This window comes from Narcine bancroftii, chromosome 2 (assembly GCF_036971445.1).
Source record: "Narcine bancroftii isolate sNarBan1 chromosome 2, sNarBan1.hap1, whole genome shotgun sequence".
Taxonomy (NCBI): domain Eukaryota; kingdom Metazoa; phylum Chordata; class Chondrichthyes; order Torpediniformes; family Narcinidae; genus Narcine; species Narcine bancroftii.
In genome coordinates, this window is record NC_091470.1 from 82,866,588 (window position 1) to 82,879,938 (window position 13,351).

General features: G+C 41.4%; 1 protein-coding gene across 2 annotated transcripts in view; it reads left to right on the forward strand.

Moving 5' to 3' along the window:
• The window catches only part of zfyve1 (zinc finger, FYVE domain containing 1), a 50,799-nt gene that overhangs the window by 13,668 nt on the left and 23,780 nt on the right, over positions 1 to 13,351 (forward strand). For both annotated transcript variants that reach the window (XM_069917282.1, XM_069917283.1), the window contains exons 2-3: positions 2,313 to 2,817; positions 7,538 to 7,752. In XM_069917282.1, coding sequence (XP_069773383.1) covers positions 2,313 to 2,817; positions 7,538 to 7,752 — 720 coding nt within the window. The remainder of the gene's footprint in view (positions 1 to 2,312; positions 2,818 to 7,537; positions 7,753 to 13,351) is intronic.

Genomic DNA, 13,351 nt, shown 5'->3' on the forward strand with positions numbered 1-13,351 from the left:
GGGAGGGGTAGTTTTTTAAAATCTTTGTTTTTTTTCCTGTGTTTATGTTTTTAATTTTCTTTATATACAATTATATAAAATTACTTGTATTGGATTGTATACTGTTTCTCTATTCACGATTTTTAAAATAAATAAAGTTTTAAAAAAAAAAAGACTGTTGCTGCCAAAAGCAAAGACTTGGAAAAGAACAGAGAAAAAAAATGATCTGAATTTATTCTCTGACCAAGCAGCAGTGGTAAATGCTTTTGAAATCAAATTTATATAGGTTAGCACATCATCATAGGTGGAAAGGCCTATACTCTGCTGTAAGGTTCTATGAATTGAGAAATTGCTTTCAAAATGCTAAAACTTAATAACTTAAGTAGACAAAGAGTAAGAAATTGCTTTAAACATTTATTTATAGAGATGATTTTTTAATGATAATGTTTATTGTTAAACAAAAGTACATCTACATACTGTATATATGCGTTTAATAGAATTTTGTGGACCAATTTTCAGAGTAAAATTTAGGGGGTCAACTTTGACACGCATACTAATTTTAACCGTGCAAGTACCTGCATTGTTTGGGATGTTGGGAGCTCGGTTGGGCGTGTGGCTTGGATTGGGTGGCAAGTCCAAGTTTGGGGCGATGGTAGCTTGGATGGGTGGGCGACTGGCTGGGGCCTAGCAAGAATCTGCGGTAGGGGCGTTGAGAGTTTCGGTGGGCAGGTGGCCTGGACCCAGGAAAGAGACTATGGTCAAGGTGTTGGTAGCTCCGGAGGGTGGGCGGCCAGGGCCGAGGCAAGAGGCAGCAGTTTGGGTATCGGGAGCTCCAGAGGGCAGATGGCCAGGGCCAAGGCGAGAGTCGTAAGCTCCAGTGGGTGGGCAGCTGGAGCAAAAATTTGGGTGGGGGGGGCTCGACTTTACACGATAGGTGGAAAATACCAAATTTTTGGGCTAAAATAAGTGGGGGGGGGGGTCAACTTGTACACAGTAACTATGGTATGCACTGAAATCCTTACCTGCTGCATTCAAGCAGGTACTTTGTAAAAGAAAATCTCCAATAATATACACTAAATTACATATGGGAAAAAATAAATATTCATACCAACAATAGTGCAAGATAAAAGTGACATTTTAATGGTGCATCAGGTCTTTTTGTGGTGATGGAATGATTAGTATAATAAGGTGAGGTTCAAGAATCTGATAGTCATAAGAAAAAAAGCTGTTCTTGAACCTTGAGGTGCAGGACTTCAGGCTTTTCCTTCTTCCTGAAGGTAATAGTGAGAAGAGGTTGTGACCAGGATGAATGGGTTCCATTATGATGTTGGCTGCCTTCTTCAATGGAAAAGAGGTTGACGCCTATGATGAACTTGGCTCTGTTTGCTGCTTTCTACAACCTTCTATGTTCCTGGACACTCAACTTACCATACCAGGCCATGATGCAATAGTGTCTATAGAAGTTTGATAAAGTATTCAATGACATAAAGAATTTCCTCAGACTTAGAATGTAGTGTCTTTGGTGTGTGCCTCGATGAGCTGGATTCTGGGTGGCTGCAGAAGCATTGAAGGTGAATCTATGGATGCTTGGTGACTCTGGGGGGGACGACTCTCTTGTGCTTCTCTTTCTCTGGCTATGTCTGACTGTAAGAGACACTCAGGCAATCTCTACCAGTGGTGAATCTGTCTGCCTTGCAGCAGACAGAAAGGAAATTCATGTAAAAATGACAGTTTTATTATTAAGATAATAAATTGAATCTTGAATCAGCGACCTGAATCATGAACAATTACATTGAGGAATTGGGTGTGTGTGAGGGAACAGAAACTGTGGAAATGTGTGTTCAGAAGAAAACCTCTTGTTAAGTTTAATTGCAGCTCCTGTTGCTGTCACCAGTTAATGTCAATATTCTGGCAACCCCTTCTATAAAAGAACCAGTGGAGTTGATTTTTCTTTAACTGATTGGTCTGATACTGCAAAATCAGAATTTGATTTGATTATCTCATTTTGCCCATCTAGCCATGTCTTTTTCCTCAGCAATGTCAGAGTTGGATAGAATACTGGGCATTTAGGTGTTAGGAATGAGTGAAACTAAAGAGGATTATTCAGCCATTCTCATGGAGGATTGGTTTTGTATCAGTGTCATGTGACAAAAGGGTTTGCTGGCCAAGAGTGAGGTATATCTGTGTGACAAAGATGTGAAATTGTCCTTTTCTAAGAATATGCTTGTTTTGTGACTGAAATGCTATTTTAAGTCTAATTATAATAATAAAAATTATGATTTTTAATTGGATCTTCCCAAGTAATTATTTCCTGTCTTTTGTTTGTTCCTTAGGTAGCAGATGAAGAAGAATTTATTCAAAAACTTGCCTGCAAACCTGACGAAAACCTCAAGGTCGTATCAATCTTTGGTAACACTGGTGATGGCAAATCTCATACCTTAAATCATACATTCTTCCATGGTCGTGAAGTTTTTAAGACGTCTCCGACCCAGGAGTCTTGCACCGTTGGCGTATGGGCAGCCTTTGATCCTGTTCATCATATTATTGTTGTAGATACTGAAGGATTGCTGGGAGCTACTACCAACCTAAGTCAAAGAACACGATTGCTACTTAAAGTACTTGCTATATCTGACACAATTATTTACCGAACTCATGCAGACAGGTTACACAACGACCTCTTTAAATTTCTTGGTGATGCATCTGAAGCTTACCTGAAACATTTCACAAAGGAATTGAAAGCTACAACTGCAAGATGTGGATTGGATGTTCCATTATCTACACTAGGACCATCAGTCATAATTTTTCATGAGACTGTGCACACAAAGTTACTGGGATCTGGTAAGATAAACAATTTTTAGTATTGGTTCCAGATATTCCAGTGCATTGTAAGCATTTTATGTTTATTTCCCCAAACTAATAAGTGCTTAAAAATTGTAGTAGGTTTGATAACCGATAATCTGATGACATTTGAGATAGCAGAGTGGTTGGATGTTCCCATGTAGTCAACTTCATCTCCATTCTCTCTGTAATTATTTCTGTATATGGTTCAACTGATGATTGAGGCTTTATACTTGATCATCTGAATAATTTTGAACTCATTTATGTCTGTGGATACAGTGGTATGATAGACAAGTGAATGGTTGCAGGGTGAAGACCCTGCTGCATTACATTCCTATACTTCATTATTTGCATTGGTTTTCATTATGAGCTCTATATAGAATAAAGTTAGGAAAGTATCTTTTATTTAGTTTTGAATATGGGTATCTCTGTATTACACAGATTGGAGGGCGGGGGGAGAGAGGAAATTCCAAGAAAATGGTGCATATTGTGATGTTCCATGTCATGCATGAGTCAAGACATACAATTTTAAAAAAAAGTTAGTTTAATTGAGGGATACATATCGTGCAAACTGCAGACTTTTAGTTTAATTTGGGCATCCTGTTTGGCACAGACATGTGGCCTGAAGGGCCTCTCCCTGTGCTATATTTTCAATGTTATAAAGGCGAGCAGAGTTCTTGTGGTTTTTTTTTAAGATAATTGAATCTTAGGCTTATGAAAATGAGTATATTTTAAAATTATTGGGCTATTGCATTGATTGTAATAGATCTATTGAGTCACTGGGACTTGTGAAAGCTTAGAGTCAAGCAAGCTTGTAATCTAATGTTTTCTGCTTTTTAAAAATGGCAATAATTAAGAGCTTGTGTTTTTCATCAGGCCTCAGCAGAAGCTCGGGGTGTTAACCAAGAGCATTTAACTGAATGTGGCATTAAAGAGCTCTGCCAAAATTGAAGTTATTGGGCATCAAAGGGAAAATGGTTGGATTGATACCTGGCTGGTTGTTGGAGATTTTTTCCCAGCCCTAGGATGTCACTGCAGCTCCTTCATAACCCCAAACATCTTCAGTTCCTTCATCAATGGCCTTCCTTTCATCATAAAGTCTGAAGAGTTAGTAGTCTCTGATGATTGCACAATTAATTCAAGTCTGTTCAGCAAAAAAAGCAGTCAAGACCTACATGCAGCAAGGCTTGGATTACATGCAGATGTGGTGTGATAAATAGTGAATAATGTGTGCATCATGGATCTGCTAGGCAATGATATTCTCCACCAAAATGAAATCCAAACCGCCCACCCATCAACATTCAAGGTTGACTAGGAGCTCAACCACTCCAATAGTGTAGCTGCAAGAGTAGGATATACACTGGGTATCTTGTGTCACCTCCAGTCACCTTGAATCCTTTCTACAGCATGCACATGATGGTTGTGCCCATACTCACTAGCCCACAGCACAAGGGTTGCAGACTCTGGGGTGGGGAATGGGGAGGTGAGAAACGAAACAGAGGAGAACACCCCTTCCTTGCTAAGGAGAAGCCTGGAAAAGGACCCTTCAGGGAAGGAAACCACAGTAGAAGAATGCTGCAGGTATTGCTGGCTGAAGATGGAGCCTGGCTAATGGGAATCAATTAACATGGCAGGAACTCCTTGGGGTGCCATTGGGAAGAAGGGATCCCAGATTACCTGGGAACTGACAGCTTCTTAATTGTTTTGGGGATTTGGAACCAGGGACCAAGGAGGATGTCTTGGTGCCTTGAGCTCAGGTTCATTGCTGGATGGTGCAACTACGGAAGTTATGGGACCATAGAAGGTGACTGACTGTATGATAGGAAATGGTGGGATCCATGGACACTCGATGTCTTTGAAGAGACTCTCTTGTTTCTTTCTCAGCTTGGTAGTGGTGCTATATTAGTGGCACCTCTCAAAGAAAAAAAAAATTGTGCACATGGCAATAAAAATACCTTAAGTGTAACTCCATCTCTTAACACTATCCAGGACAAAGCAAGCCTGCCTGATTGGTCCCTTACCATCCATCCTAAATATTCATTCCCTCTACCACTGGTGCACATTGTCTACAGTGTAGACAATGTACAAAATGAACTGAAGCTACACCATAGCTACCTCAACAGTTCTCCCCAAAGCTGATATCGTGGCATTCCTTCATGGGTGAGTCAAAGTTCTGAAGCTTCAAGATTCCTTTATTGTCATATAATAGAACAGAACATGAAGTATTACACAAAATTACCCTATTCCTGCCTTAAGGCAGAGTCACCATAAATGTCCAGTGCCCCTTACAGTAAAAGAGAAGCAAAAGAGAGTTCGTTCAGAATCACTGAATGTCCATAGCTTCACCTTTGCAGCCTCTGCAGCCTCTGCAGCCGCACAGACTCCTATTCCATTCATTGGCAACCCAAGCTCCAGATCCAAACCTCTGGCATGATCAGGAAGCCTTCAGTGCCTGAGGCCCTTCGGGAGCCCTTGTTGCCCTCAACACCCTCTTGAATTCTGATTCCACTATCTGGTTCCTGTGGCCCCTCGGGAGCCCTTGTTGCCCTCAACACCCTCTTGAATTCTGACTCCACTATCTGGTTCCCGTGGCCCTTTGGGAGCCCTTGTTGCCCTCAACACCCTCTTGAATTCTGACTCCACTACCTGGTTACCGTAAGGAAGTCTCCAGCAGCTTCCAACTCATGCGAGTCCTCTGACTGCCAAGTCGCACATACCCTGTGTGGATCCCTCAGCTATTGAGCCCTTTGCAGTTCAAAGTCATGGACACCTTCCCTGTAGTTTCCTTTGCTTCTTCTCAATGGGGGGGGGTTGCTCTTCTTCCTGTTTCTGGTGCCCTGTGCTGGTCTGCTGCTCCTCGGAGTTTGCAAATCCTTGTGCCCGCTGCCAGCACAGGCCCTGGCATCATGGATGCAAACCTCTGCAATTGCTGGATTTTACTTACAAACACTGTTGACACCTTTAACAGGCCATTTAAAGCCTGTACAGAGCTGCTAGCATTAGGACCTGGCAGTTGTGTGGAACAGCGCTCTGCCTCTGCTCTCCCAGGTCTGCACCAGTAGCAATGCTGTTGTTACAGCAACTCCGGCTGCTCTGCCATTTTTTTTTTAGCTTACATGGGAGCACCAATGCTTCATGGATTTCAGCAATTCCAGAAAGTGACTCAAAGCCAACTCCTAAAATGCAATTAAGGATGGGCAATAAATATTTGTCCTGAAAAATAAATTAAATTTTCATATTTGTCTTCTAAGATGTGACTAAAAATAGCAGCTGCATATGGTTATATTACAACATTTTGAGTGTCTTCAGAGGAGATTTGGATTGTTATCTGGCCTTCACTTAATACAATTATGCACAACTATCCTGTAGATCTTGTGTTTCCCCTTTGGCAGTTGCTACGAAGCAGTGTATGGTTTTTCACTCTGGTGTCAGTTCTAAAAGCACATTATTTCTATTGCTTCCCATCCCACTTCCAAATTAGTTTCGCTCATGAGAACAAGTAAACTTTTTTCCATTTAAAAAATAAAGGCTGCATATGCTATTTCATATGTGTCCAACCGAATAAGCAGTCCTCCTTTGTTTATCTCAATCTCCACTTACACTTGACTGCAAGTCAATTATGGGTAGGGATAAATTTCCTTCAAAGGTATTGTTTGTGGCCTCTGTCGCAAGTTTCACTCCTAAACCCCTGACTTTGTCCTCCCTTGCCATCCATCTGAAACTATCACATTTTTCATAACTTTGGTAGAAATAAAATAACCACAGGTTGAGTTTTGGTTGCCATATCCATGGAATTCAATAAGAGCAATAATCGATTTTTGTGGACCAATTTTTAGGGTGAAATATAGGGGGTCAGCTATTACATGCATACTACTTTTGACCGTGGTAAATGCCTGCAATGCTCTAGGTGTCGGGAGCTCGGATGGGTGGGCAGGTGGCTGGGACTGGGTGGAAAGTCCGCATTTGGGCATTGGGAGCTTGAATGGGCAGGCAGCCAGGGCCTAGGTGAGAGTCCCCAGTTGGGGCATCAGCAGCTCAGATGGATGAGCGACTGTGGCCTAGGTGATAGTCTGTAGTAGAGGCATTGAGAGCTCCAGTGGGTAGGTGGCCAGGACCAAATATAGGGGGGTTGACTTTTATATGGTATTGACTATTACACGCATATATATGGTATATTTATACCCATCTTCTGTCCCTTGGCTTAATTGATCTATTGCTGATCTATAGACTTTGTGAGTATCTGTAACTCTATTAGTTGTGTCCTAATTGTTTTTCATAGTACGTCTCTTTCATCCAGCGGCTTTAGTGGATGGAAATTGTTTTGAAGATTGAGGTAGCAGTAAAGCTGTACGGTAGTAAACAGCAAAGCCTTACAGCTGCAGAGACTCCGCTTCAATCCTGATCTCTGGCACTGTCTATATAGAGTTTGTATATTTTCCCACTGACCAGGTAGGTTTCCTCCAGGCGTCCTGTTTTCCTTTCTCACCTCAAAGATGTGATTAATTGGCCACTGTAAATTCTTCCAATGTGTCGGCATGGTAGAAGATGGGTTTAATTTAAAACACAAATTAAATAAAGGATTAATTTTTGATTAGTGTAAATGATCATTGCAGACCTGGTGATCGAAGGGCCTGTTGCCGCACTATGACTCTATGAATCTTGTAACTTAATACATTTGTGGGTTGGTGCTTTATGTTAAGTTGTTGTATTCTCTCTGCAGATGGATCATCAGAATTGCCAGAAAAACTGTTACAGGAGCGATTTCACAAACTTGGGTGCTTTCCAGAAGCCTTTTGTTCCATACAATACAAAGGAACTAGAACGTATAATCCTCCGACTGACTTTTCTGGATTGTTGTGGAGTGTTGAACAGCAGTTGAACAACAACACAACTCGATCACCCAGACCTCCAGGAATTATTTTTAAAGCTTTGAAAGTAAGGAAATGGTTAAAAATCTAACCACACCTGTTGAAAATCCTTTTCAGTTTGAGCTCTGTGACACTTACTATGAATACTAGTGTAAAAATCCAGTTATCATTTTGAATCATCTTCACCTGCGATTGATATTATTTGGTGCTGTCTTGAATTAATTTCTGACCTAATTAATGTTTTAATTAATCCATCCATTCAGTGCATGCGGATCACTTCCCATTACTGCCACCCCCCACAAAGTCATCATTTGGTGCTCCTCATGTAGTGATGGCAAGAAAACATGCTTTGATGGACCCAATGCCTTTTCTTTTAAATAAAAGATGATTTGGAACCCATGCGCAGATTGCTGTCCCTGGAGAGGGAAAGAGAGTGACAGCAATCTGCACATGTTTCAAATCACGTGGTGTGGAGTTCTCAGTTGCCACGACACCATCACCGTAGGTATCAAACTGCAAAGTGTGAATAAAGTTTTTCTCCCTTAGGTAATAGATTGAAACTTGGTGGGAATAGAGCAGGTGAAATTTCCATGTGGTGTTTGTTCCTCACTTGAGCAATCTAGCAGATCAACTGCAGAATGTAACTAGAGCAGAACAAGTCTAATAACATACCAAATATTTTAATTGAGGCAATAAATGAAGGTGCAGTGACAATCTTTGTGTTTGGCAAACCTATTAAATCCAGTTCGTAGACACTTCACCCAATTCTTGCTCTTTCCTGGAGATTAAGTGAAAATAACTCTGCAAAACTGAACCTGTTAAACAGGAAAGTCTCCAATCATGATTGTAATGCAATACACAAAAGTACTGGAGAAACTCAGCAGGCCACCCAGCAACTCTAGGAAGCAAAGGGATAAAACCTTCATATCTTGATGAAGGGCTCATGCAAAACGTGGGTTTGCTTCCCATTGACGCTGTGTGACCTGCTGAGTTTCTCCAGCACTTTTGTGAATTTGTTGTACCTATTCAAAAAGGAAAATTGTTATAGTGGCCCCTCTCCCTAGTCAACACTGATCACCTGATCTCTGCATCCATAGAAGATCATGTTTCCCCATTTGTCCATGACAGTCGTATCCTCATTCTACTCATCCTCCTGTTCTTCACATATGTGTAGAACACCCTGTTTTCTTTAATCTTACTTGCCAAGGTCTTATCATGACTCTCAAGTTCCTTCCTGGCTACTTTGTAATGCCTTATAACAGCCCTGCCTACTTTGGTTCTTAAACCTTGTGTATGCTTCTTCCTTCCTCATGACCAAATGTTTCATCTCTCTTGTTATCTGTGGCTCCTTTACCCTACCATAGTTTCCTTGTCTCAGTGGGACAAATCTATCAAGAACCTCATGTAGGTGGTTCCTAAAGAACCTCCACATATCTGTTATGCATTTTCCTGAGAACATTTGTCCCCAATTAATCCTCTCAAGTTCCTGCCTCATACCATTGTAATCAACCCTGCCAATTAAATACAGTACATTTCCGATTATCTGAAACTATCGTGTTACACGTCCAGAGGACCCCAAAACCCAGCAGCAATAGAAATTCACCAAGACAAATGGTTACTTAAACAAAAGTTGCTTTTAATTTTTTTTTTAAACTTAAAAACAGGATCAAACTTTAACTTATAACTATTAATTTAACCCCCTTCTAGTCCTCTGTGCACGTGTATGTAATGTGTATATGTTCAGGAAAGTTCTTTAATTCACATTCCAATCTCACTTCTCCATGTTCACCGGTATCAGGCAATTCTTATACTAAGCAAAGAATTTAACATTTATGAATTTTCACCAGGCTCTGGTGCTTAAAGGTAAATGGTTACCACTCAAGAAGTTTCAGAAAGAGATTTGTTGTTTGTTGGACACACACACAAACTAATTTCCTCCGATCAGTCACTGCAGTGTCTTGCCGAAGAAATTTGCTCCATGATGGGTTTTCCAAATGATAACTTCTTCTTCTTCCAGGTCACCACAGAATTCCTATTGTTTCCCTTATTTCAGGAGAAACACTAGCCAGCCATTTCCTCTTGTAAGGCTGAACTCAGAACTCACAACCCATCTTCAAAATGGGGTTTTCAACAAGCCTGCCATGTTGCAGCCTCCAAAAAGCTACTGCAGAACTCAGTTCTCTCTAAAGAATCACATTTTTTAAATCTCTGTGTTTGCAAAACCACATGACCCCTCTTAGAACAGCAAACGGCAACTAAACAGATTGCTGGCACTGGAATCAGTTTCCTGACTCTGGTCATCTGTTGCTTTAAAGACAATAGTCCATTTACTCCACAGCATCAGTCCAATTGACACCTACTTGTGAAGTTTCCATAGGCCTTCAAAGTTTCTGTAAAGTCACTGTGGACATGGTCTCCCTTTCAGTAAAGCTCATGCATTTTAAATTAGATGTGAAGTGTTACGATGTTCGTAAAGTGACCTACACACTAAACCCCCACAATCTATCTCTTTTAAAGACATTTTTATATAATATACCCCATAACAATCGGGACTAGGCCTATGTTGGATAAACCATTTTTTTGGAGAACTGGTCATTTTTTAAAAACAGTCCAGTAGCAACAGCAAATCACTTCTAACAGTATTTAGACAACAACAAGGGAAGGGTTTTTAAACATTAAAATTATGTTTAATTCTCACCAAAAAAATGATGGCTGCCGCCGATCTTTGATGCTGGCAGCCCGAGGTCACTAGCCAGTTCGTCCAGTTTTGGATAAATGAGGGTTTTGGAGAATCCAATTTTGGATAATAGGAGTTGTACTGTACTATCTCATTGCATCTGCTTTGTCCTTGTCCATGGCTGTGCTGAAGGTCGGTGAATTGTGGTCACTCTCTCCAAAGTTCTCACTCACTGACAGATCTGTCACATGCTTTGGCAAACTAGATCTAAAATTTGCTTGGTGATGGGAATCCAGAGATAGTTGTGAATTAAATCTCTTATGGGGTGGAGTGAAGGGACTGGGATCTCTGTTTTCAATAGCTGCAAAATCGAGCAGTTGGAATTTAATCCAAATAAATGTGAAGTAATGTAGTTTAGGAGGTTAAATCTGATGGAACATAGAGATTAAAGAGCATTGATGGGAGCATTGATGTATAGGGAGACCTTCAGGTGCATCCATAGCTCCCTGAAAGTGTTGATCCATGTGAATAGGCTAGTGAGGAAAGTATTTAGAGTATTTTCCTTCATCGGTGAGGGATTAAGTGAAAGAGTTGAGATGCTGTTTTGCAGCAGCTGTGTAAAGCTAAGGTCGCCACACTATAAAAAGGATGTTGGAGCAAGAGAAAGTGCAGAAGAGATTCACTTGGAAGTTTCCCGGAATGGAGGGCTGTAGCTTACAAGGTGGGTTTCAGCTGGCTAGAATGAAAGAGGCTGAGGGGATCACAAATTAGACAAAGTCATAATATTTTTCATACATTGGATGTTAAACGTCTGTAATGAGCTGGTAAAGGTAAATATTTAAAAGGCTTTTGGAAAGAGACTTGGGTAGAAAAGGCATCAAGGGATGTGGGCCTAATGTAGGCACATAGGGTTTGCAGGGATAGGCATTGTGGTTTGCATGGAGGGAGTTGTCTTAAAGGGTCTGTTTCTGTGCTGCACGAATCTAAAGTCTCTAGCTGAAGCTTCCCTGTTGGTAGTTGTGATTTTTGACCAGGTGGGTTGGATAGAGACTGTGGAGGTTTATTTAAGATCCCATCCATCCAGCACACAGTATCTGAAATCCACTACCATCAAATTGACTGCCAAGCTGGAGTATAGCTTCTTCTCGCAGGCTCTGAGACTGGTCAACAGTATCTTATAACCATGGCGATCATCCACATATTTATATATATTTATTTTGATTATGTGATCTAATGTATTGTATGTTTTTGTGTGTGCATCGTGGACTGGAGAGACACTGTTTCATTGGCTGGTACCTGTACCATTAGATGATAATAAACTTGAACAATCTGTACTTCAGTTTTGGTGACAATAGTCATTCTCTGGCTGTTTATTTATTTGTAGGATCTTTTGTGCCAGTTTCTTGTGCATTTCCCTGTGGAACTTCTGTGACATATTCTGTTTTTAATGTTCACCACAATTTTCAAATTACAAAGTTATAAGGTAGCATAGAAACATTGGGGGTGTTTCTAGTGAGCCGGGAAAAGCGCGGTGATGCGAGGTAATGCGAGGTGAAGCACGGTGACACCTCAAATTTGGCCGCACTGGAAACACATCCGGTTGTGGCCGATGTGCGGCGATTCGAGGTGCTCCAGCGTCCTACTTTTGAGGTGGTCGATGCGGGGTGATGCGAGGGACGACCTCACAGTGGAAACACCGCGGGTGACTCACCGGAAGGCGCGATTTTTCACCTGCGGTTTTCAATTGCTCATCGGACTTCCTGGTCACCTTGCATTGCCCTGCATCACCTTGCATTCCTCGTATCGCCTCGCATCACCACGTATTCATTGCTCGGTAGAAACAGTTCAGGTAGTCCAAAAATGCGCGGTGATGCGAGGTGTCCTTAGTATAAACACAGCTTAAGTTCACCTGTAAAGATATGAGAGATCACATAAAGCAGACACGGTTAGCACAATGCTATTACAGTGCCATCGACCTGGGTTCAAATCTGGTGCTGTCAGTAAGAAGTTTGTATCTTCTTCCCATATCTACGTGGGTTTCCTTTGGGTGCTCCAGTTTCCTCCCACCCTAAAAAATGTACAGGCATTGGTTAATTGGGGTATTTGGGTGGGACAGAAGGGCCTGTTACCAGATTCAGATTTACATGATATCATACACAATCCTGAGATTCTTTTTCCTGCTGTACAGGCATTGGTTAATTGGGGTATTTGGGTGGGACAGAAGAGCCTGTTACCAGATTCAGATTTACATGATATCATACACAATCCTGAGATTCTTTTTCCTGCTGTACAGGCATTGGTTAATTGGGGTATTTGGGTGGGACAGAAGGGCCTGTTACCAGATTCAGATTTACATGATATCATACACAATCCTGAGATTCTTTTTTCCTGCTGTACAGGCATTAGTTAATTGGGGTATTTGGGTGGGACAGAAGGGCCTGTTACCAGATTCAGATTTACATAATATCATACACAATCCTGAGATTCTTTTTCCTGCAGGCGAGACAGAATTGTCACTTACTGGCGGTGCAAAAAACACCTGACTCAACATACACATGTAAACAAATAAAGAATGTAGGCAAACTGCAGTACAGTTTTTTTTTTAAATCAATAAAGTGCAAAGTAAGAGTGCTTAGTAAGTCCCTGGTAGAATTTGTTGTTGAGGATTCTGATGGTGGAGGGGTAGCAGCTGTTCCTGAACCTGGATGTGTGAGTCTTGTGGCACTGATACCTCTCCTGATGGCAGCAGTGAGAACAGAGCATGTGCTGGCTGGTGTGGATCCTTGATGATTGCTGCTGCTCTCTGATGGCATCATTCCTTGTAGGTGTTCTTGATAATGGTGAGGGTTTTGCTGTGATGTCTTGGGCTGTTTCCACTACCTTTTGCAGGGCTTTCCACTCAGAGGTATTGGTCCTCATACCCACTCCGTGATGCAGTCAGCACACTTTCCGCCTCACATCTGTAGAAATTTGCCAGGGTTTCCGATGT